This window comes from Rhinolophus hipposideros, assembly GCF_964194185.1.
Source record: "Rhinolophus hipposideros genome assembly, chromosome: 13".
Classification (NCBI taxonomy): Eukaryota; Metazoa; Chordata; class Mammalia; order Chiroptera; family Rhinolophidae; genus Rhinolophus; species Rhinolophus hipposideros.
The window spans coordinates 38,032,822-38,059,693 of record NC_138059.1 but is presented as its reverse complement, the minus strand read 5'-3'; the positions used below and the strand labels follow the sequence as shown (position 1 = coordinate 38,059,693).

Below are 26,872 nucleotides of genomic sequence, written 5' to 3'. Positions count from 1 at the left end.
AAGAGAAAGAAATAAAAGGCATCCAAATTGGGAATGAAGAATTTAAATTGTCACTCTTTGCAGATGACATGATGCCATATATATAAAACCCTAAAGACTCCACCAAAAAGCTATTAGAAACAATCAATGAATATAGTAAAGTTGCTGGCTACAAAATCAACGTACAAAAGTCCATTGCTTTCCTATATACCAACAATGAAATCTCAGAAAAAGAGTTAGAAAAAACAATTCCTTTTGCTATTGCAGTAAAAAGAATAAAATACCTAGGAATAAACTTAACCAAGGATGTGAAGATTTTATATGCTGAAAACTATAAGACATTTTTGAAAGAAATTGAAGAAGACACAGAGAAATGGAAAGACATTCCGTGCTCATGGATTGGAAGAATCAACATAGTTAAAATGGCCATATTACCCAAAGCCATATACAGATTTAATGCAATCCCCATTAAAATCCCAATGGCAATTTTTAAAGAAATAGAACAAAAAATCATCAGATTTGTTTGGAACCACAAAAGACCCCGAATAGCCAAAGCAATATTAAAAAAAAAGAACAATACTGGAGGTATCACACTCCCTGATTTTTCCTTGTACTACAGGTCTACAATAATCAAAACAGCTTGGTATTGGCAGAAAAACAGACACATAGACCAATGGAATAGAATTGAGAACCCAGAAATAAAACCACATAAATATGGACAGATAATTTTTGACAAAGAAGCTAAAAACATACAATGGAGGAAAGACAGCCTCTTCAATAAATGGTGCTGGCAGAATTGGATAGCTATATGCAAAAGAATGAAACTGGACCGCTATCTGTCACCATGTACCAAAATTAATTCAAAATGGATCAAAGACTTAAGCATAAGACCTGACACAATAAACTGCATTGAAGAAAACATAGGTACTAAACTTATGGACCTTGGGTTCAAAGAGCATTTTATGAATTTGACTCCAAAGGCAATGGAAGTAAAAAGTAAAATAAACAAATGGGATTATATGAAACTGAAAAGCTTCTGCACAGCAAAAGAAACTATTGACAAAATAATGAGGCAACCAACTGAATGGGAGAAGATTTTTGCAAACAGTGCCTCTGATAAGGGGCTAATATCCAAAATATACAAGGAACTCATGAAACTCAACAACAAAAAAACAAACAACCCAATTGAAAAATGGACAGAGGACCTGAAGAGACATTTCTCCAAAGAGGACTTACAAATGGCAAATAGACATATGAAAAAATGCTCAACATCGCTAATCATCAGAGAAATGCAAATGAAAACCACAATGAGATATCACCTCACCCCAGTCAGAATGGCTTTCATCAACAAAACAAATAGTAACAAGTGTTGGAGAGGCTGTGGAGAAAAAGGAACTCTCATACACTGTTGGTGGGAATGCAGACTGGTGCAGCCACTATGGAAGGCAGTGTGGAGGTTCCTCAAGAAATTACAAATAGAATTACCATATGACCCAGCAATCGCTCTCCTGGGTATCTACCCCCAAAATATAAAAGCATTTCTCTATAGAGACACGTGTATGCCAATGTTCATTGCAGCTTTGTTTACAGTGGCCAAGACATGGAAACAACCAAAATGTCCTTCGATAGATGAATGGATAAAGAAGTTGTGGTACATATACACAGTGGAATACTATTCGGCGTTAAGGAAAGATGATATAGGAGCATTTGTGACAACATGGATGGATCTCGAGAGAATAATGCTAAGTGAAATAAGTCAGACAGAAAAAGCAGAGAACCCTATGATTTCACTGATATGTGGTATATAAACCAAAAAGAACAAGACAAACAAATGAGAAACAAAAACTCATAGACACAGACAATAATTTAGTGGTTACCAGAGGGTAAGGGGGTGGGGGGTGGGTGATGAGGGTAAAGGGGATCAAATATATGGTGATGGAAGGAGAACTGACTCTGGGTGGTGAACACGCAGTGGGATTTATAGACAATGTAATACAGAATTGTACACCTGAAATCTATGTAAATTTACTAACAATTGTCACCCCAATAAAATTAATTAAAAAAAAAAAAGAAAAGAAAATCACAAGAAAGAGATTAGGACTTGAGGAAACAGAGTAAGAAAGTCTATTAGTTTCCTAGGGCTTCCATAACAAAGTGCCATGGACTGGGTGCCTTAAACAACAAATGTGTGTTTTCTTACAGTTCTGGAGGCTAGAATCCAGGATCAAGGTATCGGGAGTATTGGTTTCTCCTGAGACCTCTCTCCTTGGCTTGCAGATGGCTGCTTTCTCCCTGTGTCCTCACATGGCCTTCCCTCTATGTTGTCTGTGTCCTAATCTCTTCTGGTAAGGACATAAATCATGTTGGATTAGGGCCTACTCAGACTGCCTCAGTTTAACTTAACAGCTCTGTCTTTGAATACAGTCACATTCTTTGGCGCTGGGGTCAGGGCTTCAACATATACATTTCTGGGGGGAGGGGACACAATTCAGCTCATAACACCAAGCAATTCTGTTAAGAATTTTGCTGTGAAGGAGAACAAAGAATTGAGGAACTAAGAAACAAATGGGGAGACAGGAAGATTTTGTCTTTATTTTGGATTTTTGCTGGGGGAGACATTCTAGCTGCTGGTATTGCTAGTAAGAATGGCATAGTAGAGAAGTTGAAACTGTGGCTGCAGTATAGAGAGGGGTCGTTACAGTAGCAAAGTCCTTGAATACCCAAGAGGGGAGGGGATTAGGAGATGTTAAATGACTTACAGGAGTCACTAACTTCTGTGTAGTAGGGTTTGCACTTGACCCTGGGAATTCTAACTGTGAGACTCTCTGTCCCACCAACTACATTTCAATATCTGTCCTTGGGAGCACCAATAACCATAACAACTCCCCAGGAAGGACACAGAGGAAGCATATTCACATAGGGAATTACAGCTGCCCTGGCGGCCTACTACCCTGTTTATTTGGACTGAGTTTGGCTTCAGGTCACCATCAGTATCAGACTTTTCATGTGCAGATCACTACTCTTTCTTTCACCAGTGCCAAGGAGCATGTGGCCTCATGATTTTGCTTCTACAAATTCTCTTATCATAGCACTTGTGTGTCAGAGCCCCGATGTTAAACAAATCAATCAATAAACCTTGGCTTCACATTTTGTACAGAAAAATTTAACGGACATACATACACAATCTCTTAGCTGCTGCATAGCTTCTGTGTCATGGGGTGTTTGCCTGCAAACACTTCCTTCTACTTCTTTTTTTTTTGTAACAGCTTTTTTGAGATATAATTCACATGTCATATAATCCACTCATTTAAAGTATGCAATTCATTGGTTTTTAGTATATTCATAGAGTTGTCAACACTTCCTTCTTAACACTGTGGTTTTCACTTAAGTAGACAGGTCAATCTCTCATGTCAGTAATGGGAGATGGCTATTTTAGTAATGGCAGTTTCCAAACCTGAGAAGGTTATCTGAAGGTTAATGCAGATCTGACTGCGATTTCCCTGGTGAACAGCTGATGTATTGTCCAAGTTCACCAGTGAAAACCTCTCAGTGCCTGTTACATGGGCGACTGTTACGGAATGCATAAACACAGAATTGCTAGGGCAAGTTTTACTACAGTGGGGGATGGACATCTACTTAGTGCTCAGACAATGGCATCTCAGTATTTTTAATCCAAATGGCAGAACACCACACCCCTTACATTTGTTTTACATTTTCTTTCCAACCCTTTGTCCCAAATGCCCCATTTCATTATCCTCTGAAGTGTTTGTTTTGAAACCATGTATGTCCTCCTTTCTCTCATGGAAACCACCTGTAGCAGCTACCACCAGGGCTGCTGCAAACATTTGTTTCTGATAACAGTATATTTTGAAAGTCTGTGGTTTCAGTTTCTATTTTTGTCCCTGAGTGTTGTAACGTTTCGATCTCTTTATACCTTTTACGGGTAGTTTTGCTTTTCTCAGGCACTTGTACTCTGCTAAATACGTCAGCTACATAAATTGTGACATGATGATTGCAAGGTTCCTTTATCATTATTAACCCAAAAAAATGTCTTGTGAAAGACATCAAGACTCTAACAGGCCAACACGTGGGAATTTTTAGTCTTGTACTGATTATATACAACCACCCCCAAACACTAGAAACTGTGCTAAAAGAATATCCCTTTTCTGAATTGTTGGCCTACAACATAGAGGAGCACAATAAAATAAAGCACTCAGTCCCAGTTAGAATATTTCCTCTCCCTATTAGTCAGGGTTCTCCACGGACACATAAAATTAACCATCACACTCTGTTAAGTTTTATTTTGTCACTGAACTCCAGGAACTATCTCATGCAGAATTTCTCCTCCTCCTTAGCACCAGCCAACTGTTCATTATATCAGCGAAAACTTTTACAATTTTCAAATCACTACAATTTGAAAACAGTATTGATTTAGTTTTCAAAATGTTTTCATCTACATTATTTCAATTGGTCCTCACAGAAATTTAGTGAATGAAGTAAGGGTAACCATTATTATTCCCATTTTATAAATCAGAAAACAAAGTTCTCTTAGATAGCAAGTAACGAAACTTGTAGTAAAAAAATAGGTGATTTGAATTCTAGTCTAGAATTTTTTCCTACCATAATACTAGCCTTTATACATGATGATGGTTCTCCAACTGCAGCTGAACCAAAATCACTTAGAGGGCTTGTTACAACACAGATTGCTGGGCCCCACTCCCAGCATTTGTTTTTATTTATTTATTTATTTATTTATTTATTTATTTATTTATTTATTATTAGTTTCAGGTGTATGAAACAATGTAGTAGTTAGACATTTATCATTTATATCTCTCACACAGTGATAACCCCTCTTCCCAATCTACTAACCCTCTGACATCGCATACAGCCATTACATTTCCACTGTCTCTATTCCTGATGCTGTACTCCATTTCTTGTATCTATATCTATATATCTATATCTCTCTATATATCTATATATATCTATCTATCTCTATATAAATATATATATGTAATTATAGTTGACATTCATTATTGTTCAGCTTCAGGTGTACAGTGCAGTGATCAGGCATCTAGATCATCACTGAGGTGGTCTCCCTAATAAGACAAGTATCCATCGGATACCCAACAAAATCTTTACAACATTATTGATCACATACCCCAAATTGACTTTCGTGTTCCCGTGGCAATCTTGTGGTTACCAATTGTGCTTTCTATTTACCTCACTGTGGGGACAAAGCCCCCCAAAAAACAGTTTCCAGGCTCTCGGCCTCACATAGAAAGGTGCTGGCTCGGGTAGTAAATGGCCATCAATTGTGATCAGATGGCCAGCAGCTGTGGCTAGTTGGCCGTCAGCTGTAACCCGTAAGCCATTGGCCACTAATATAACTGCTGTGGCTACTCTAGCAGAAGGAATGGGGGCTAGCAAGAAGATGGTGGCTGGCAAGCATGGACTGCTGTAAGGCAGATTATGTAGATCCTGCTTCCTGTGTCTTCAGCCCAGCCGCCAGCGAGAATATATTAGTTTGACTGCCCTACTTATGGCTCCATGCGTGTTCCTTTTTGGCCTTACCATGTCCTGCGTTCTTGGGCGGGGAGTGGGAGCTGAGACCCTGCACGACAAATGGCTCAGTGAGCAGGGTCCCCCGCACGACACTCATTTTCCCCTGTACCCCCATCCCACCTCCTATCTAGCAACCCTCGGTTTTTTTTCTTTGTCTTGGAGACTGTTTCTGATTAGTTCGTTCATTTATCCTTTTCTTTAGATTCCACACGTAAGTGAGATCATATGGTATTTGTCTTTCTTTGTCTGACTGATTTCACTTAGTATAATGTTCTCTAGGTCCAACCATATCATTGCAAATGATAAGATTTCTTTCTTCTTTATGGCTGCGTAATACTCCATTGTATAAATGTACCACAGTTTCTTAATCCAGTCGTCTACTGATGGGCAATTCGATTGTATACATGTCTCAGCTATTGTGTATAGTGCTGCAATAAACATAAGGGTGCATAAATTTTTTCAAATTAGAGTTTTGGATTTCTCTGGATAGATACCTAGGAGTGGAATTGCTGGTCTGTAAGGTAGTTCCATTTTCAGTTTTTTGAGATACCTCCATACTGTTTTCCATAGTGGCTGCACCAATCTGCAATCCCACCAACAGTGCACAAGGGTTCCCTTTTCTCCACATCCTTGCCAGGACTGTTTGTTGATTTCTTGATGATAGCCATTTTGACTGGAGTGAGGTGGTATCTCATTGTGGTTTTTATTTGCATTTCTCTAATGACAAGTGAGGTTGAGAATTTTTTCATATATCTGTTAGCCATCTGTATGTCCTCTTTAGAAAAATGTCCTTTATGTCCTCTGCCCATTTTTCAATTGGGTTGTTAGTTTTTTTGGAGTTGAGTTGAGTGAGTTTTTTAATAAATTTTGGATATTAACCCCTTATCGGAAATATCATTGGCAAATATTTTCTCCAATTCAGTAGGATCCCCTTTTGTTTTATTGATGGTTTCCTTTGCTGTGAAAAAACTTCTTAGTTTGATGTAATCCCACGTGTTTATTTTTTCTCTTACTTCCCTTGTGTGAGGAGATATAACAGTAAAAATGTTACCCGGGTGATGTCTGTAAACTTTCTTCCTATATTTTCTTCTATGAGTTTTATGGTTTCAGATATTACATTTAAGTCTTTAATCCATTTTGAATTTATTCTTGTATATGGCATAAGTAGGTGGTCTAGCTTCATTGTTTTACATGTGTCTGTCTAGGTTTCCCAGCAACATTTATTGAGTAGACTGTTTTACCCCACCATAAATTCTTCCTTGCATTGTCATAGATTAAATGACCGTATAGGTATGGATTTATTTCTGGGCTCTCTATTCTGTTCCATTGATCTATGTGTCTGTTTTTATACCATGCTGTTTTGATTACTGTAGGCTTGTAGTATAATTTGATGTCAAGTATCATTATACCACTTCGTTCTTATTTCTTAAGATTGCCGAGGCTGTTCGGGGTCTTTTATGGTTCCACATAAATTTTAGGATTATATGTTCTATTTCTGTGAAAAATGTCCTTGGTAGCTTGATAAGAATTGCATTGAATCTGTATATTGCCTTAGGCAGTACGGACATTTTAGTGATATTAATTCTTCCTATCCGTGAGTATGGTATATGTTTCCATCTATTTATATCCTCTTTAATTTCTCTCTTCAGTGTCTTATAATTTTCTGAGTACAGATCTTTTACTTCTTTGGTTAAATTTATTCCCAGGTATTTCACAGTCTTTGAAGCAATTGTAAATGGTATTGTTTTCTTAATTTCTCCTTCTGATATTTTATTATTGGTACATACAAATGCAACTGATTTTTGAATATTAATTTTGTATCCTGGTACTTTACTAAATTCATTTATCAGTTCTAATACTTTTTTTGGTGGAGTCTTTAGGGTTCTATCTATGTAGTGTCATGTCATCTGCATATAATGACAAGTTTACTTTCTCTTTACCAATTTGGATGACTTTTATTTCTTTTTCTTTTCTGATAGCTGTGGCTCAACATCCAGCACTATGTTGAATAGAAGTGAAGAAAGTGGGCAACCTTGCCTTGTTCCTGATCTTAAGGGGAATTGTTTTAGCTTTTCCCCATTGAGTGTGATGTCAGCTGTGGGTTTATCATATATGGTCTTTATTATGTTGAGATATGGTCCCTCTATTCCCACTTTCTTAAGAGTTTTTATCATAAATGGCTGCTGGATTTTGTCGAATGCTTTTTCTGTGTCTATTGATATGATCATATGATTTTTATTTTTCATTTTGTTAACGTGGTGTATCACATTAACTGATTTGCGAATATTGAACCACCCTTGCCTACCAGGAATTAATCCCACTTGATCATGGTGTATGATCTTTTCAGTGTATTGCTGAATTCTGTTTGCTAATATTTTGTTGAGGAGTTTTGCATCTATGTTCATTAGAGATATTGGCCTGTAGTTTTCTTTTTTGTAATGTCTTTGTCTGATTTTGGAATCAGGGTGACAGTGGCCTCGTAAAAAGTGTTTGGGAGCCTTCCCACCTTCTGGATATTTTGGAATAGTTTGAGGAGAATAGGTGATAATTCTTGTTTGAATGTTTTGTAAAATTCACCTGTAAAGCCTTCTGGTCCAGGGCTTTTGTTTGTTGGGAGATTGTTGATTACTGATTTAATTTCCCTGGTGGGTAATCAGTCTATCCAGATTTTCCATTTCTTCTTGAGTTAGTCTTGGAGGGTTGTATGCTTCTAGCAAATTGTCCATTTTTTCCAGATTGTCAAATTTGTTGGCATATAGTTGCTCAGAGTAATTTCTTAAAATTTTTTGTATTTCTGCAGTGTCTGATGTCACTTCTCTTTCATTTCTGATTTTATTAATTTGGGTACTCTCTTTTTTATTTTTTTGATGAGTCTGGCTAAACTCGATTTTGTTTATCTTCTCTAAAAACCAGCTCTTGGATTAATTGATCTTTTGTATTGTTTATTTGGTTTCTATTTCATTTATTTCTGCTCTGCTCTTTATTATCTCCTTCCTTGTGCTTCCTTTGGGCTTGTATTCCTGTTCTTTTTCCAGATCCCTTAAGTGCAAAGATAAACTGTTGATTAGTGATTTTTCTTGTTTCTTTACGTAGGCCTGCATTGCTATAAATTTTCCTCTTAGGACTGCTTTTGCTGCATCCCATAGATTTTGGGGCGTCGTGTTTTTGGTTTCGTTTGTCTCGAGATGTCTTCTGATTTCTTTCTTGATCTAATTGTTGACCCATTCATTATTTAGCAACACGTTATTCAGCCTCCAAGTATTTGTGTGTCTTACAGTTTTTTTCCTGTAGTTCATTTCTAATTTCATAGGACTGTGGTCAGAGAAGACAACTGGTATGATTTCAATTTTCTCAAATTTATCAAGACTTGTTAAACATGTGGTCTATCTTGGAAAATGTTCCATGTGCGCTTGAGATGAATGTGTATTCTGATACTTTGGGGTGAAATGCTCTGAAAATACCGATTAAATCCAACTGGTCCAATGTGTCATTTAAGGCCGTTGTTTCCATATTGATTTTCTGTCTGGAAGACCTGTCACTTGTTGTCAGAGGTGTGTTGAAGTCCCCTACAATGATAGTGTTACTGTTGATCTCTGTCTTTATGTCAGTCAATATCAGTTTCATATATTTAGGTGCTCTGATGTTGGGTACATAGATGTTTACTAAGGTTATGTCCTCTTGTCAGATCAATCCCTTTATTATTATGTAGTGCCTATCTTTGCCTTTTAATATATTCTTCATTTTAAAGTCTATTTTGTCAGATATAAATATTGCTATTTCAGATTTTTTTCTCATTTCCAATTGCATGAAATATCTTACTCCAACCATTTCACTTTCAGCCTGTGTGTATCTTTTGATCTGAGGTCACTCTCTGTATACAGCATATACAAGGGTCTTGCTTTCTTATTCACTCAACCACCCTATGTCTTTTGATTGGAGGATTTAATCCATTTACATTTAAAGTGATTATTGATAGGTACATAGTTATTGCCATTTTTTTTTATTTGTAGTTAGATTGTTTTCATCTTTCTTCTGCTTACAGAAGCCCTTTTAATATTTCCTGTAATGCTGGCTTGGTGATAATAAATCCCTTTAGCTTATTCTTTTCTGGGAAGCTCTTTATCTCTCCTTCAATTTTAAATGATAGCTGGATAAAGCAATCAAGGTTGTAGGCCTTTGTTTTTCATCACTTTAAGTACCTCCTGCCTCTCCCTCCTGGCCTGCAAAGTTTCTATAGAAAAGTTATTTGATAGTCTTTTAGGAGGTCCCTTGTATGTAACCTGCTGTCTTTCTCTTGCTGCTTTTAGGATTGTCTCTTTGTCTTTAACTTTTGCCATTTTAACTATAATGTGTCTTGGTGTGGACCTGTTTGGGTTTATCTTGGTTGGAACTCTCTGCACTTCCTGGGCTTGTATGTTGGTTTCCCTCATCAGGTTAGGGAAGTTTTCAGTCATTATTACTTCAAATATGTTCTCGATCCCTTACTCCCTCTCTTCACCTTCTTGTATTCCTATGGTACGCATGTTGTTGTGCTTGATGTTATCCCAGAGATTTCTTAAATGATTTTCATTGTTTTTTCTTTTTGTTGTTCCATTTGGGTGATCTCTGCTAAATTGTTTTCTAAGTCACTGATTCGATCCTCTGCCTCATCTAACTTGCTTGTAATTCCTTCAAGTATGTTCTTTATTTCAGTTATTGTATTGTTTAGTTCTGTTTGTTCATTATGATTTCTCTCTGTCCTTCTTTATATTTTCACTAAGCTCCTTAAACATTCTTATCATCAGTGTTCTGAACTCTGTCTCTGACATGTTGGTTATCTCTATTTCATTTTGTTCCAATTCTGGAGGTTTCTTCTGGTTTTTTTTTTTTTTTTGGGACATGTATCTTTGTTTCCCCATTCTGGCTGACTCTCTGTGTTTGCTTCAATGTAGATCCCCTAGGGTTCTTGGTTTTTGCTGGGTTATCTTATCTAGTATATGTCCTTTATATTTCACCCACACCACTTCCCTGTTCTCCTGTGCATGTGCTCCAAAGGTGACCCTTGTGTTGTGTATATTGTTCTGTTAAAGTTGAGCTTTAATTGCTTTTGGCTCATCCAGTAGGTGGGATTGACTCCTAGTTTGACTAGTTGTGAGACTTGGCTCTGCCCACAGTGGATGATTTACTGTGTAAGGGTTGACCACTCAAATGAAGCTTGGCCCCTACGGGCTCTTGTGCCTGTCATGAATTCCCTCTGGGTGTGTCACTTGTAGGTCAAACCCAGTAATACTCTGGTTTGGTCTGGAGTTGGCCTCTGGGTGTGTTGAATCTTGTGCCTCTTGAGCTGGGTCCTGGTGTAGGGCAATTTCATGACAAAGCAAATCACCAAGCACAACAACAACAACAACAACAACAACAACAAAGAAAAACACCAAATATACTCACATATAAAAACAACTGATAACCCACACTCAACACAGGTAAAAATATGAAAAATACAAAAACAAAACAAAACAGAAAAAGCAGCGCCAGTCTTGGCTTAAACCCACAAAATAATCTCCAGGTTGTCCTTTGCTGTACCAAAGAGTCTTGTTTCTTGTGCAGGCAGAGCTGGCCACCTGGTGCCCAGAGTGACCCCGGCACTGCAGTTCTAGATGAGTGGGATTATGGGGTCTGGATGGTAGTTTTCACAAAGTCAGTGCAGTTTCTGCTCTTGCCTGCACATATGTGCACTGAGAGTAACATAGCCAGCCTGTGCCCAGGTCTCCTGAGTCTTAGGGCACTACTTCTGTGTGTGTGTGTGTGTGTGTGTGTGTGTAGGGTGTGAGATTTCTGAGCTGCTGAAAGCCCTGAGCTGCCCCTGCCACTTTCTGCTGACCCCTGGGTGTGTCTCTGCAGCTGTAGTTGCCCTGCCCTAGGCAGGCCAGAAAATGTGGGCACTGGGGATGGAAAAGTCTTCTTTCTCCGAGCCCAGGAGTGTCACATTCTTCTCAGCCTCTTTCCTGGGTCACAGCTGCTGCAAACCAGGTCTTCCCAGATCCTGAGCATTACAGGCTCCCCTGTAATCTGACACTACTCAGTTCAGGGGCCAGCTTGAGTCTTTGAAAGGGTGAGGGTAGGATTGGGATAGTGGGGGGAGGGGCCCAGGTATAGTGTTTACTTCCTTTGTCCAACCTAGCGTCCAGCTGGAGGTCTCAGCTGAGGTTATTGCCTCAAACGCTGGATATGCTGCTTTCTCGGCAGGAGAGATAGGCTATGGGATGCAGAGAAAGAGCCCACCTCATGGCTCTTATGGTCTCTCTATTCTGTCCTGGGACACTCTGCATCTCTACAACCACTGATGGAGGCCATGTCTTCATTCTGCTCCCTTCCCTCTTCCTCTACTCGCCCAGTTTGCCCACCTTCAAGTAATCTGCCTACGAGGTATTCTTTTAGCTGTTCTGTGTGATGAGCAGAGTCCTTTGATGGGTTATAGATGTTCAATTTGTGGTAAGTTCCGGAGGAGAACTCAAGAAGACCAACTCTCTGCTCCCATTCCTATGACATCACTCCCCCAGAATTTCTGATTCAGTAAATCTGGGGTGGGGCCCAAGAATATTCTCATTTATACCCATGCCCCATCACTTTCTCCCTTGCCTTCACCTTTGCAGCTTCCCTTGCAGGTAGGGGTGGTCATGTGACATAGCTCTGGCCAATGAGATGTAAGCAGAAGTCTTCTGGCAAAACGCGTGCTTTCTTGATGAAAAGGGAGAGATGTGGCTCTGTACTCTTCCTACTTCTTCCTGCCTAGAACTTATATATACATATAAGTACACACATGAACTGGAGGTACAGTAGCCGTTTTATGGTCAATACTTTAAAATTGACACGATAGAAAGACAGGAAAAGGCTGAGTCTCTGACAACTCTGGGTTGCTTACCTCCAAACTTCTTTCTGTGTGAGAAAAATAAGTTTCTATTTAAGTCACTGTAGTCAGGTTCTCTGTTACTTGCAGCCAAATGCTTCCCTACCTGATACAGAGACAAAGAAGGATAGAATGGTGCATGGGAGTCCAGGGGACTCTACAAGAAATGGCATTTAACAAGCATTTATGAGGTCCCTATTCTGTAGTTGACATTGTGCCAGGTAAATGAAACATGGTTCCTGCCCCCAAGGTATTCATAGTCAAGGTGAAAAGACCACCATGCAAATACATAAATGATAATATATTGTGATAAGCACAGACATATAAGCAAAATGCTGTGGAAACCCAGAGAAGGAACCCTGCCTAAGGAAGTCAGGGAAGGCTCCCAGGAGGTGACATTTGAGTCAGGTCCAGAAGGATGAATAAAATGCTGTCATATAGAGAAGAGGGAAAAAACCTTTTTGTACTTGTGTTCCTTCTCACCTCTACCCTGGGGGCTAGAAGCTGGCCCAGCTGGAGGTGTGTTGGAACAAGGGCTATAGCAGGATTTCTAGTTAGACAACAGAGGATTCCAAAACTCAAGCTATTAGCAGAGTCAACGGCTCTGCAGGAAACTCAAATTCCAAAGGAGCAGGAGGGAAGTTGTGAGGGTTGGCACAAAACCCTGACAGCAGGCCTACGGAGCCAGAAATCTGGGGCCAAAGACAAGAGCAAGATATCAGAGGGTACATGAGTTGGGGCAGGACAGGAGCCTGAGAAGATAGGTAGAGGCTTGCTTTTCGAGAAGGTAAGAAACTTAGTGCACTAAATACCCCATTTCATGATTTCTTCTTCTCATTCAACTTCATTTTCACTTTCAGCCCCCATCCTATTAGGCTTGTAGGAAATTCAATCTTTGTCCTTCCTGAGGCATCTCCCTGCACTGAAGGCTGTGAATCCTGGTACCATGTCTCCTCGAAAATAAGACCTAGCCAGACAATCAGCTGTAATGTGTCTTTTGGAGCAAAAATTAATATAAGACCCGGTATATCATATCATATCATATCATATCATATCATATCATATCATATCATATCATCTTATATTATATTGTACTTCGTCTTATATTATAGTGAAATAAGACCGGGTATTATATTATATTATATCATATTAAAGACCGATCTTTTATTATAGTAAAATACAACTGGATTTTATATTAATTTTTTCTTCAAAAGACGCATTAGAGCTGATTGTGCAGCTAGTTCTTATTTTGGGGGAAACACGGTATGTTACTCAGCCTGCAGAGCCCTTCAGTCTCTTGCAGTGCTTTTTCTGTGACATAGGAACCTGGCTGTAGGATCCCATCTCCCTAATGTATCATGGGTATTTCCACCAAGTGATTGGTACATCCTCTGGTGCTTCTAGAAAGCAGGACATAGGTCCCTGCTGCTGGTGTGCCCCAGAGACCTCTCTTTCTCTCCCTAGGCTCATATATCTCTTCTTGGTTTGGGGAAAATCCCTCTCTCTAGTCCTATTTTGACCTGAGACAACTCTCACTTCAGGCCCTCTTCAGCTCAACAGGCTTAGGATTTGGGACATACGAGCCAGAAAGGGAAGTATCTCCAGGCCAACTCTGCTGTCCACCTGCCCAACCTCCTCTGAGACTAAGAAGAAAACAGTTTAAGCTTTCAAATACTTATTGGGCCACATATTAATGGTAATGGTGTGGTTTAAAGGACTGAGGCCAGAACATGAACATTCCAACAGGTATGAAGACAGAGTCAGGAAAGGGTCTGACATGTTTGGAGAATGGTCACTACCTGGGGAAAGAAGAGCAAGAGGCTGGAGGGGATGAGATTGGACAGCTTTGGATGACCAATTGTGGGATTTGGCAGCAGAATTCAGGAAAGATTAATAAGCTATGTTGAGACATGATCTTGTCTTTTTAAGGGAAAACTCTGATAAGAGGGTGAGAGATTAAGTTGTGAAGAGCCTGTGATTGGCCATAGAAATAAGCCAGACAAGGGCTAGTAAGAGTTTAATCCAGGAAGTGATAATGAAGATAGAAAAGCATGGTCACAGTTCTGGGATAAAATCAACAGAATTTGGTCATTGGTTGGCTATGAGGGAATGATGGGGAATGACCCACAGAGAGAGAAGTTGAAGCAGATTCGAAGATTTCTAGCTTGTAAGACTGGGTAGTTGGTACAGCTATTTATTTAACTGAAAATGAGAAAACAAAAGACAGTAGATGTCGGCAGAGGGTGGGGAGGAGAGAACTAAATGTATTTAACACTGGTTATATGTCAGGCATGGTTTTACATTAATTTTTTTACCATGAAAAACTTATGAAGTAGTAATTATTATCTTCATTTCACAGGTAAGAAAACTAAGGCTTAGAGATACTGTTGCTCATCCAAGGTTACTCAGACAGTAACAGAGTTAGAGTTGGAAGCTATATCTACCTGACTCTCTAATTCATGTAGTCCGCCAGGATGCTTCTAAGTGCCATCTAGGTGGGATATCTACGAGTCACTCAGGACTCTGAGTCTGGAGTTTGGGAGATAGGCAGGACATACAGGCATCAATCTCTATTGTGTAGATGGTTCCTGAAGTCCTGAAAGCAGCTAAGACCAGCTGGAAAAACTGTGTTTCCTGAAAAGAGAAGACAAGGACAGACACCGGGGAAGTTCATATTTAAGGGTTACTTTTGTTACGTTACAGATATCAAAAAAGACAAGGAATAAGGTTAGGATTTGTATTTCTCTCAAGCCAGAAGTTCTGAGGTGGAGTGCTCAGTGTTAGTACATTGGCTTCATTAGAAAAACCAGGCTCTCTCTTGTCTACCATATTTAGTGTGTGTGTTTCATCCTCAAATTTGCTTCAATCACAAAATGGCCCACCATCATATTTCAGGAAGCAGGAGAGTGGAAGAAATTAAGGGAAAAATATATCTGAGAGCCAAGTGAGCCTGCTTTTAAGGAAGTCTTTGCAGAACACCCACCCCATAATTTCTGATTAAATTGGCCAAAACTTAGTCACATGACCTATCTTCAAGAGAGGCTGGGAAATGTAGTTCTTTAGCTCAGCCCCTCAATGCTCTAACTAAATCAGGGTTATCTTGGTAGAGAAAAAGGCAGAGAATGTAATCTCTGTCATTAGGAGGTAGGCAGAGGAAAGAAAAAGAAAGAATAACATCTGGGAGCCAAGGAAAGAATGATGCCATAAAAACTGTAATAGATAGGATGCTTTTAGTTTCAAGTTACTGAAACTCTGCCCAACCTAGCTTAAACTTTGTTTAAGTAACCAAAAACATTTATAAATAGAGCAGGTGTGTTCATTGGGCTCAGCTTTGCAATTTTGCTAGTTTCTTGGCTCTGTCTCCTCTGTGTTGACCTTATATTCAGGCTGGTTCACGAAAAGTAATAATCAGCCGAAGTACTTCCAGGACTCATATATACACACCACATTGTCCAGAGTAAGACAGAACATCTTAGCACAAGTCATAAAATTCATTCATTGAGAAATATTGCTGACTTAATGACTATGTGTTTTTCTAGATGCTGGGGATAATGTAAATAAAACTAACAGGGATCCTGTTCCATTGGATCTTATTTTAGTCACCTATTGCTGTGTAAAAAATTACTCCAGGTCATAGGAATGGCAGCAGCGGGGTGCACTTTTTGAGTTCTCCTCCAGATCTTATCACAAACGGGACATATAACCCTTCAAAGAACTCTGCTTATCACACAGAACATCTAAGTGACTCCTGCAGGGATTACTTGCAGGTGGGCAGATTGGTTGAGCAGGGGAAGAGGGAAAGGAGCGGAGTGGAGACGCAGCCCGCATCTGTGGCTGGGGGACGCAGTCCGCATCTGCAGAGGTGGAAATGCAGTTCGCACCTGTGGCTGTGGACACGGGCAGCATCTGCGGTGGTGGAAACAGGGCCCGCATCTGGGGCGGTGGAAAGATGGCCAGCATCCACAGCTGCAGAGACGCAGGAGATCCCAGGAAGGAACAGAAAATACAAAAGCCAGGAGGTGAGCTTTTTCCTGCATCCCACAGCTGATCTCTCCTGCTGAGGAGGCAGCATATCCAGCATTTGAGGCAATAACCTCAGCTGGGTCCTCCAGTTGGGCCCTAGGCAGGACAAAGAACACAAACTCCATACCAGTTCCCCTCCGCCGACCCACCCCCGCTCTTCCAATCCTACCCCTGCCCTTCCAGAGACTTAAACTGGCCCCTGAACTGAGGAGTAGTGTCAGATTACAGAGGAGCCTTAGTGCTCAGGCTCTGGGAAGACTGGCAGGCAGCTCTGACACAGGGAAGAGGCTGGGAAGAGTGTAATTTTTGCTGGGCTAGGAGAGAAGAGACTCCTCTACCCCCAACCCCCACCCTTTCTGGCCTGCCTAGGGCGGGGAAAATACAACTGCGGAGGCACTCCCAGGGATAAGCAGTAAGCGGCAGATGCAGCTCCCGGCTTTCAGCAGCTCAGAAATCTCACACCCTACACACACACACACACACACACACACACACACACACACACGAAAGAAGTGTCCTAAGACTCAGGAGAACTGGACACAGGGCTGGTGGTGCTGCTTTCAGTGTGCATATGTGCAGGCTAGGGCAGAAACTGCACTGACTTTGTAAAAACTACCATCCAGACCTCTCAGCCCCACGCATCTAAATCTGCAGTCCCAACGTTACTCTGGGCACCAGGTGACTAACTCTGCCTACACAATACGCAGGGGACTCTTTGGTACAGCAGAGAACAACCTGGAGATTACTTGGTGGGCTTAAGCCAAGACTGGCGCAGCTTTTTATTCTATTTTGTTTTGTTTTGTCTTTATATCCTTGATATCTTTGCCTGTGTGGAGTGGGGGTTGTCGGTTGTTTTTACATGTGAATGTATTTGATTTTTTCTTTGTTGTTGTTGTGCTTGATGATTTGCTTTGTTCTGAAATTGCCCTACCAGGATCCAGCTTAAGAGGCACAAGATTCAACATATCCAGAGGCCAACTCCAGACCAAACCAGAGTACTACCGGGTTTGACCTACAAGTCACACACCCAGAGGGAATTCTCTACAGGCACAAGAGCCCACAGAGGCCAAACCACATTTAAGCGGTCAAGCCTCACGCAGCAGAACACCCTGCAATGGGTAGAGCCAAGTCTCACAACTAGTCAGCCTAGGAGTTAACCCCACCTACAAGCAAAAAGCAATTAAAGATCTTCTTTAACAGGACAATATACACAACACAAGAGTCACCTTTGGAGCACATGCAGAGGAGAAGAACGAAGTAGTCCAAGTTAAATATAAAGGACACATACTACACAAGATAACCCAGCAAGAACTAAGAGCTCTAGGGGATCTACCTAATACATCAAAGCAAACACAGAGAGTCAGACAGATTGGGGAAACAAAGAAACATGTCCCAAATAAAAGAACAGAAGAAACCTCTACAACTGGAACCAAATGAAGCAGAGGTAATCAACCTATCAGAGACAGAGTTCAGAACACTGGTGATAAGAATGTTTAAGGAGCTTAGAGACGACATAAAGAAGGATGTAGAAATCATAATGAACAACCAGTTAGAACTAAAGAACACAATTACTGAAATTAAGAACTCACCTGAAGGAATGACCAGCAGGTTAGATGAAGCAGAGGATCGAATCAGCGACTTAGAAGACAAGTTAGCAGAGATCACCCAAACAGAACAAGAGAAAGAAAAAAAAAACAAAAAACAATAAAGATGGTTTAAGAGACCTCTGGGATAACATCAAGCGCAACAACATGCGCATCATAGGAATACCAGAAGGTGAAGAGAGGAAGCAAGGGATTGAGAACATATTTGAAGTAATAATGTCTGAAAACTACCCTAATCTGAAGAGGGAAACCAACATACAAGCCCAGGAAGTGCAGAGAGTTCCAACCAAGATAAACCCAAACAGGTCCACACCAAAAAACATTATAGTTAAAATGGCAAAGCTTAAAGACAAAGAGAGAATCTTAAAAGCAGCAAGAGAAAGACAGAGGGTTACATACAAGGGAACTCCAATAAGACTATCAAATGACATTTCTACAGACACATTGAAGGACAGGAGGGAGTGGCAGGAGATTTTCAAAGTGATGGAAAACGTAGGCCTACAATGTAGATTGCTTTATCCAGCAAGGCTATCATTTAAAGTTGATGGAGAGAGGAAGAGCTTCCCAGAAAAAAATAAGCTAAAGGAATTTATTACCACCAAGCCAGCATTGCAAGAAATACTAAAAGGACTACTGTAAATAAAAGAAAGATGAAAATGATCTAACTACAAATTTAAAAATGGAAATAACTATGTACATATCAATAATTACTTTAAATGTAAACGGATTAAATGCTCCAATCAAGAGACATAGGGTGGCTGAATGGATAAGAAAGCAAGACCCTTGTATATGCTGTATACAAGACAGTGACCTCAGATCAAAAGGCACACACAGGCTGAAAGTGAAAGGTTGGAGTAAGATATTTCATGCAAATGGAAATGAGAAAAAAACTGGAGTTGCAATACTTATATCTGACAAAATAGACTTTAAAATGAAGAACATATTAACACACAAAGATGGGCACTATATAATAATAAAGGGATTGATCAGACAAGAGGACATAACCCTAGTAAACATCTATGCACCCAACATAGTAGCACCTAAATATATAAAACAGATATTGATTGACATAAAGACAGAGATCAACAGGAACACTATCATAGTAGAGGACTTCAACACACCTCTGACAACAAGTGACAGGTCTTCCAGACAGAAAATCAATATGGAAACAACAGCCTTAAATGATACGTTGGACCACTTGGATTTAATCTATAATTTCAGAGCATTTCACCCCAATGCTGCAGAATACACGTTCTTCTCAAGTGCACATGGAACATTTTCTAAGAAAGACCATATGTTCCACAAAACAAGTCTTGATAAATTTAAGAAAATTGAAATCATACCAATTGTCTTCTCTGATCACAGTGCTATGAAATTAGAAATGAACTACAGGAAAAAAACTGGAAGAAACAGCAATTCATGGAGGATGAATAACTTATTACTAAATAATGAATGGGTCAAGCAGGAGATCAAAGAAGAAATCAAAAGATATCTCAAGACAAACAAAAATGAAAACACAACGACCCAAAATCTATGGGATGCAGTGAAAACAGTCCTAAGAGGGAAATTCATAGCACTGCAGGTCTACCTAAAGAAACAAGAAAAATCACTAACCAACAGTTTATCTTCACACTTAAGGGATCTGGAAAAAGAACAGCAAAATAAGCCCAAAGGGAGCACATGGAAGGAGATAACAAAGATCAGAGTGGAAATAAATGAAATAGAAACCAGAAAAACAATACAAAAGATCAATGAATCCAAGAGTTAGTTCTTAGAGAAGATAAACAAAATTGACAAACATTTAGCCAGACTCATTAAAAAAAAGAGAGAGGACCCAAATTAATAAAATCAGAAATGAAAGAGGAGAAGTTATAGCAGACACCGCAGAAATACAAAAAATTTTTAAGAAATTACTATGAGCAACTATATGCCAACAAATTTGACAATCTGGAAGAAATGGACAATTTTCTAGAGGCGTACAACCTTCCAAGGCTAACTCAAGAAGAAACAGAAAACCTGAGTAGACTGATTACCACCAGGGAAATTGAATCAGTAATCAACAATCTCCCAAAAAACAAAAGCCCTGGACCAGATGGCTTTACAGGTGAATTTTACAAAACGTTCAAAAAATAATTATCACCTATTCTCCTTGAAGTATTCCAAAAAATTCAGAAGGAGGGAAGACCCCCAAACACTTTTTATGAAGCCACTATCACCCTGATCCCAAAATCAGACAAAGACACCACAAAAAAAGAAAACTACAGGCCAATATCTCTAAAGAACATAGATGCAAAAATCCTCAACAAAATATTAGCAAAATATAGCAAAATATTTTGCTATATTAGCAAAATATCCTCAATAAAATATTAGCAAACAAAATTCAGCAATACATTAAAAAGGTCATGCACCATGAACAAGTGGGATTCATCCCTGGTATGAAAGGGTGGTTCAACATCTGCAAATCAATTAATGTGATACACCACATTAACAGAATGAAAAATGAAAATCACATGATCATATCAATAGATGCAGAAAAAGCATTTGATAAAATTCTGCAGCCATTTATGATAAAAACCCTTAAGAAAGTGGGAATAGAGGGTTCATATCTCAACATAATAAAGGCCACAGCGAACATGATACTCACTCGGGAAAAGCTAAAACCATTCCCCCTAAGATCAGGAACAAGGCAAGTTTGCCCACTTTCTCCACTTCTATTCAACATAGTGCTGGATGTTGAGCCACAGCTATCAGACAAGAAAAAGAAATAAAAGTCATCCAAATTGGTAAAGAGGAAGTAAACTCGTCATTATACGCAGATGTCATGACACTCTTTAGAGAGAACCCTAAAGACTCCACCAAAAAAAGTATTAGAACTGATAAATGAATTTAGTAAAGTACCAGGATACAAAATTAATATTCAGAAATCAGTTGCATTTGTATGTACCAATAATAAAATATCAGAAGGGGGAATTAAAAAAGCAGTTGCATTTACAGTTGCTACAGACTATAAAATACCTGGGAATAAATTTAACCAAAGAAGTAAAAGATTTGTACTCAGAAACTGATAAGACACTGAAGAAAGAAATGAAAGAAGATACAAATAGATGGAAACACATACCATGTTCATGGATAGGAAGGATTAATATAGTTAAAATGTCCATACTGACTAAGGCAATATACATATTCAACGCAATTCTTATCAAACTACCAACGACGTTTTTTACAGAAATAGAACATATAATCCTGAAATTTATATGGGATCATAAAAGACTAGATCAGATAGCCTCAGCAATCTTGAGAAATAAGAACAAAGTGGGAGGTATAACAATACCTGACATCAAATTATACTACAATTCTAATCAAAACAGCATGGTACTGGCATAAAAATAGGCACATTGATCAATGGAACAGAGTAGATAGCTCAGAAATAAATCTATGTCTACATGGTCATTTAATGTAAGACAATGGAAGGAAGAATTTACGTGGGGTAAACACAGTCTATTCAATAAATGGTGCTGGGAAACCTGGACAGACACATGCAAAAAAATGAAGCTGGACCACCTCCTTACACCATATACAAAAAATAAATTCAAAATGGCTTAAAGACTTAAATGTAAGATCTGAAACATAAAATACCTAGAAGAAGATATAGGAAGAATCTTCACAGCCATTACCCGGAGTAAGATGAAGCTGATGCTCACAAACAATATGTGTTATCTAACTTCCTGTTATTAGTGTTTTGGTGCAACCATGCCTCTGCTGGCCTGTGCTCAGAAATGCCTGAGCATCAACAGGTGGGTGGTTGTCTCCTTCCCTCTGAGGTTGCTCCTCCATCTTACCTCTTTGGCAAAGACTGGCCTGGAAGATCCTTCTGTAGTGTTGGGGTCAGGCTGTTTGGCATGCTTCTGTTTTCAGGTTTCTCACGAATGGAGATGACAAAGAATCATAGCTTCTATTTCTATAGTCCTTTATGTATATTTCATGTATATTTTTTAAAATTCTAACTCACCTGCAAATTGAAGAATGGTGTCGTTGGTTGTGAAACCAATCAACTGTATTATTTATTTTCTGGCAGTGACACCTCAACCTTGCTTACTTCACCTATTAAAATGCAGTAATTTGATAAATGCTAAATAAGAAAAATAATGGCACTGAGAGCATCAGGGAGAAAGTTCTCTTGGAAAGCTGTTTCATGAAAGTTGACAGAGATTATTTTCAAAATGGTTGTGTTTTAGTCAATGGCATAGCAAGACAGATTTAGAGAGCAAAGACAGAATCTTTAAAATAGATCATAAACATCATTTTAAAGGAAATGTGTTTCTGGTTGTAAAAATAAGTACATTAAAAAAATTCATTTCTCCAAATAAAATTACCATATGACCTAGCAATTCCTCTCCTGGGTATCTACCCCAAAAATCTGAAAACATTTATACATAAAGACACCTGTGCTCCCATGTTCATTGCAGCTTTATTTACGGTGGCCAAGACATGGAAACAACCAAAATGTCCTTCGATAGATGAATGGATCAAGAAGCTGTGGTATATATACACAATGGAATACTATTCGGTTGTAAGAAAAGATGAAATAGGACCATTTGTGACCACATGGATGGATCTTGAGATTATAATGCTAAGCGAAATAAGTCAGACAGAAAAAGCAGAGAAACATATGATTTCACTGATATGTGGTATATGAACTAAAAACAACAAAAGAACAAGACAAATGAGAAACAAAAACTCATAGACACAGATAAACACATTAAACAATAGTTTAGTGGTTACCAGAGGGTAAGGGGGGTGGGGGGTGGAAGATGAGGATAAAGGGGATCAAATATATGGTGATGGAAGAAGAACTGACTCTGGGTGGTGAACACACAATGGGATTTATAGATAATATAATACAGAATTGTACACTTGAAATCTATGTAACTTTACTAATAATTGTCACCCCAATAAACTTTAATTAAAAAAGATTCATTTCTCAAGAGGAACTCTCAGTAATTACCATGTGATCGGGACTGTAACGTCTAAAGACAAATTGCCTGGGTTCAAGCTCTGTGACCTTGAACAAGCTATCAATTTCTCTTTTTCACCTTTTCCTTACCTAAAAATGAGAATAGTGATAGGACCTACTGTATAAAGATTGTTAATGGAACTAAATGAGTTAATATTTGTAAATAGTCCTGAGCAGTATCTGATATGTGATACCTGCTATGTAAGTGCTTGTTAAATAAAAACATTAATAAAAAAAGTAAATGTTAATTTTTCTTGCTATCACTTCTCAGTAAAGCAATCATCACAAGTAAAAACAAGTACATAAAATAGTTCTGTGACAATATATTGAAGTATTCATTTCTGTTTCTTCTTTCTCTAGTTATCCTTCCCTCCCCTTTCAAGCAGGTAGCCATGCTCTCTTGTGCTGTGGCTTGAGGGATTCTTTTAGAGCAGGAAGCCCATGGAAAAGGAAGGAACCTGCAGCCAATGGCTCTTCCAGTCTTTAAGGAAAGCCTAAGCCCACTGAAGTGATAGGTAATGCTGAGTGTCAAAGAAGAGGTGGCAGTAGGTGAGCCTTGCGGGTACAAGAGCAGAAAGAGGAGTTCCCAGAGAAGGTTCTAGGAGATGGGACCTGTACAGGGCCCCAAGTGGTAGCACCCTCTCAGCAGCTGGTTGTTCTGTGTGGTAAGGAAGGCAGCGCTTGTCGTCCTATGCCTCATGGCCCAGAAGCAAGGAGTTCCAGACTCCTGGGGTCTCGGACTAAGAAGGTGTCAGTTTTGACCATGAGAATTCAATGGTTAGAGCAGCGCTGACGAATAGAAATATAATGTGAGCCACATATGTACTTAATTTCAAATTTTCTAGCTACTAGAATCTAGTACCCACATTAAAGACCATAAAATGACACAAATGAAATTAATAATATATTTTATATCTAAAATGTTGCCAATTCAACATATAAACAATATAAAATAATACTGAGATAGTTTTTTTTGGACTAAGTCTATGAAATATGGTATGTAGTTTGTACTTACAGCATATCTCAATTCGGACTGGCCCCATTTCCAACTGCTCAATAGTCACATGTCACAGTGGCTCCTTTATCTGACAGCCCAGGGTTAGAGGCTGTTTTCTTTCTTGCTTTCTTTGTTACACCTAAGATTCCTGGATTCTAGTGTAACTCTGACAAGGAAAGCGCACCCCAAATTGTTTACAAAACAAATATTTATGGAATGTCTACCGTGGGCCAGGTCCATGGTTCCCAAAATGTGTGTGAAGAGCCCTAGCGTGCTGCAGCGAACCCACAGAAGCTCTGAGGTGTACTTTTTCAAGGGAGGCATGTGTTAGATACCACACCTCCTTATATAGCGTGCTGCAGCGAACCCACAGAAGCTCTGAGGTGTACTTTTTCAAGGGAGGCATGTGTTGGATACCACACCTCCTTATATTGCAAGGAAGGTCACAGTTTCAACATTAGATTGTGCTACATTCCTCTTTAGATGCCGTCCATCTTTGTGAAGCTGTTTTTTAGCAGCTGCTATGATAAAAATGCAGGGACTGTAAGAAAATCAATGTGGAATAGGAAGCCAGGGGAGAAATGTTCAATCTAATTCCAAGGTTGGAGGAGCTGGCAGTGCCAGCAGGGTACATGTCCTATTGTTAAGTAATGATGGTAGGAATTAAATAAAATGGGAGGGTGGGGGGTGCTTGGGACAAAGGGAGCCGAGGCCGGAGCTGCGGGCGCTTTTTCTGCACGTGGTGTCTCAGGTTCATTCTTAAGGAACTGAGAACTTAATCTTCCACAACTTCAAAAAGACCATCTTATGCTCCCCCAGCTCTTGCAACGCAAAAAGCCCAGCACACCAGGGTTTGTGGGATACAGTCCATATAGTCATCTCGCCTACAACTACAAGATGGCAGCCTGGGAGGGAACCTGGGCACCAGCAGCCGGGTCATGGCATCCTTTGGTATTCCGATTCCAAAACCCCCAAAGCCACCAGATAAGCCGCTGATGCCCTACATGAGGTACAGCAGAAAGGTCTGGAACCAAGTAAAGTCTTCCAACCCTGAGCTAAAGTTGTGGGAGATTGGCAAGATTATTGGTGACATGTGGCGAGATCTCACTAATGAAAAACAAGAATATTTAAATGAATATGAAGCAGAAAAGATAGAATACAATGAATCTATTAAGGCCTACCATAATCGCCCTGCATACCTTGCTTACGTAATTAGAAAAAGTCATGCAGAAGCCGCTTTACAGGAAGAAAGTCGAGAGACAGTCTCACATGAAGGAGAACCTTACATGAGCACTCAGCCTGTTGAAAACCCAGATGATTATGATGATGGCTTTTCAATGAAGCATACAGCCACCACCCATTTCCGGAGAAACCACCACCTCATCAGTGAAATCCTTAGTGAGAGTGTGGTGCCAGACATTTGGCCACCTGTCACAATAGCTAGAATGCAGGTCATCAAATGTCAGATCCAGTCCTTAATGGTTCATCAGCAAAAACTAGAAGCTGAACATCTTCAAATAGAGGAGCAACACTAGGAAAAGCAGAGATTCATTTGACAATAAACTTAAAAGTCTGTGTGGTTTGAAAGTAGATGTGGATATGGAAAGAATTGCAGCTGAAATTGCATAGGCAGAAAAACAGGCTTCTTTTCGGCCGGGACCGCCATCTTCCAGGTAGGCCGTGCGCGTGGCTCTCCGCCGCTCCCTCAGCGCGGCCTTGCCTTCTGACCCTTGGGCCGCTAAGACCGTGCCCTGGGGCCCTAGCGAGACTGTGCAGACTGTGTGGGACCCAGTGGCCGGGGCGCTGGAGTAATTCGTCAAAATGACCAACACAAAGGGAAAGAGGAGAGGCACCCGCTATATGTTCTCTAGGCCTTTTAGAAAACATGGAGTTGTTCCTTTGGCCACATACATGCGAATCTACAAGAAAGGTGATATTGTAGACATCAAGGGAATGGGCACTGTTCAAAAAGGAATGCCCCACAAATGTTACCATGGCAAAACGGGAAGGGTCTACAATGTTACTCAGCATGCGGTTGGCATTGTTGTAAACAAACAAGTCAAGGGCAAGATTCTTGCCAAGAGAATTAATGTTCGTATTGAGCATATTAAGCACTCTAAGAGCCGAGATAGCTTCCTGAAACGGGTAAAGGAAAATGATCAGAAAAAGAAGGAAGCCAAAGAGAAAGGTACCTGGGTTCAACTGAAACGCCAGCCTGCTCCACCCAGAGAAGCACACTTTGTGAGAACCAATGGAAAGGAGCCTGAGCTGCTGGAACCCATTCCCTATGAATTCATGGCATAAGTGTAAAAAAATAAAAGACCTCTGTAAAAAAAAAAAAAAAAAAAAAAAAAAAAAAAAAAAAAAAAAAAAAAAAAAAAAAAAACAGGCTTGCCAAAGGCAGAAAGAAAGGGAAAAAGAGGCAGCAGAATAAGCTGAACACAGTCAGAGCAGTATTGTTCCTGAGGAAGAGCAAGTCGCTAATAAGACCGAAGAAAAGAAAGAAGACATGAGCGTTTTGGTGGAGACAAAGGAGACACACCTTGAAGAAATGACAGAAAGCCAACAGAATGGTGCGGAAGGCATGTCTACTCCTGAGGACAAGGAGAGCAGTCAGGAGAGGTTGGACAGTATGGCAGAGGAAGGGCCCAGATATAGTAACACTGGCTCGGAGAACAACAGTACAACAGTGGAGGAGTCACCAACAGATTCCATACCAGAAGATGAGAAAAAAGAATAAATGTGGCCTTGTTTTATGTGTTCTAAATATTTTTTTTCAATGAAAAAATGTTTTTGAGTTTGTTTTTTTT

General features: G+C 39.7%; 1 protein-coding gene and 1 pseudogene across 2 annotated transcripts; both read left to right on the top strand.

Moving 5' to 3' along the window:
* Positions 1-24,859: 24,859 nt before the first annotated feature.
* On the top strand, positions 24,860-26,802 carry LOC308506532 (SWI/SNF-related matrix-associated actin-dependent regulator of chromatin subfamily E member 1-like; annotated as a pseudogene). Its single transcript has 2 exons — positions 24,860-25,703; positions 26,452-26,802. The product of its transcript is annotated as an SWI/SNF-related matrix-associated actin-dependent regulator of chromatin subfamily E member 1-like (transcript).
* On the top strand, positions 25,722-26,366 carry LOC308506533 (large ribosomal subunit protein eL21; the record flags this gene model as incomplete). Its single annotated transcript, XM_081070236.1, has 1 exon — positions 25,722-26,366. Exon 1 carries the CDS (start codon positions 25,884-25,886, stop codon positions 26,364-26,366), a length of 483 nt encoding a protein of 160 aa, XP_080926362.1. The 5' UTR covers positions 25,722-25,883.
* Positions 26,803-26,872: the final 70 nt, after the last annotated feature.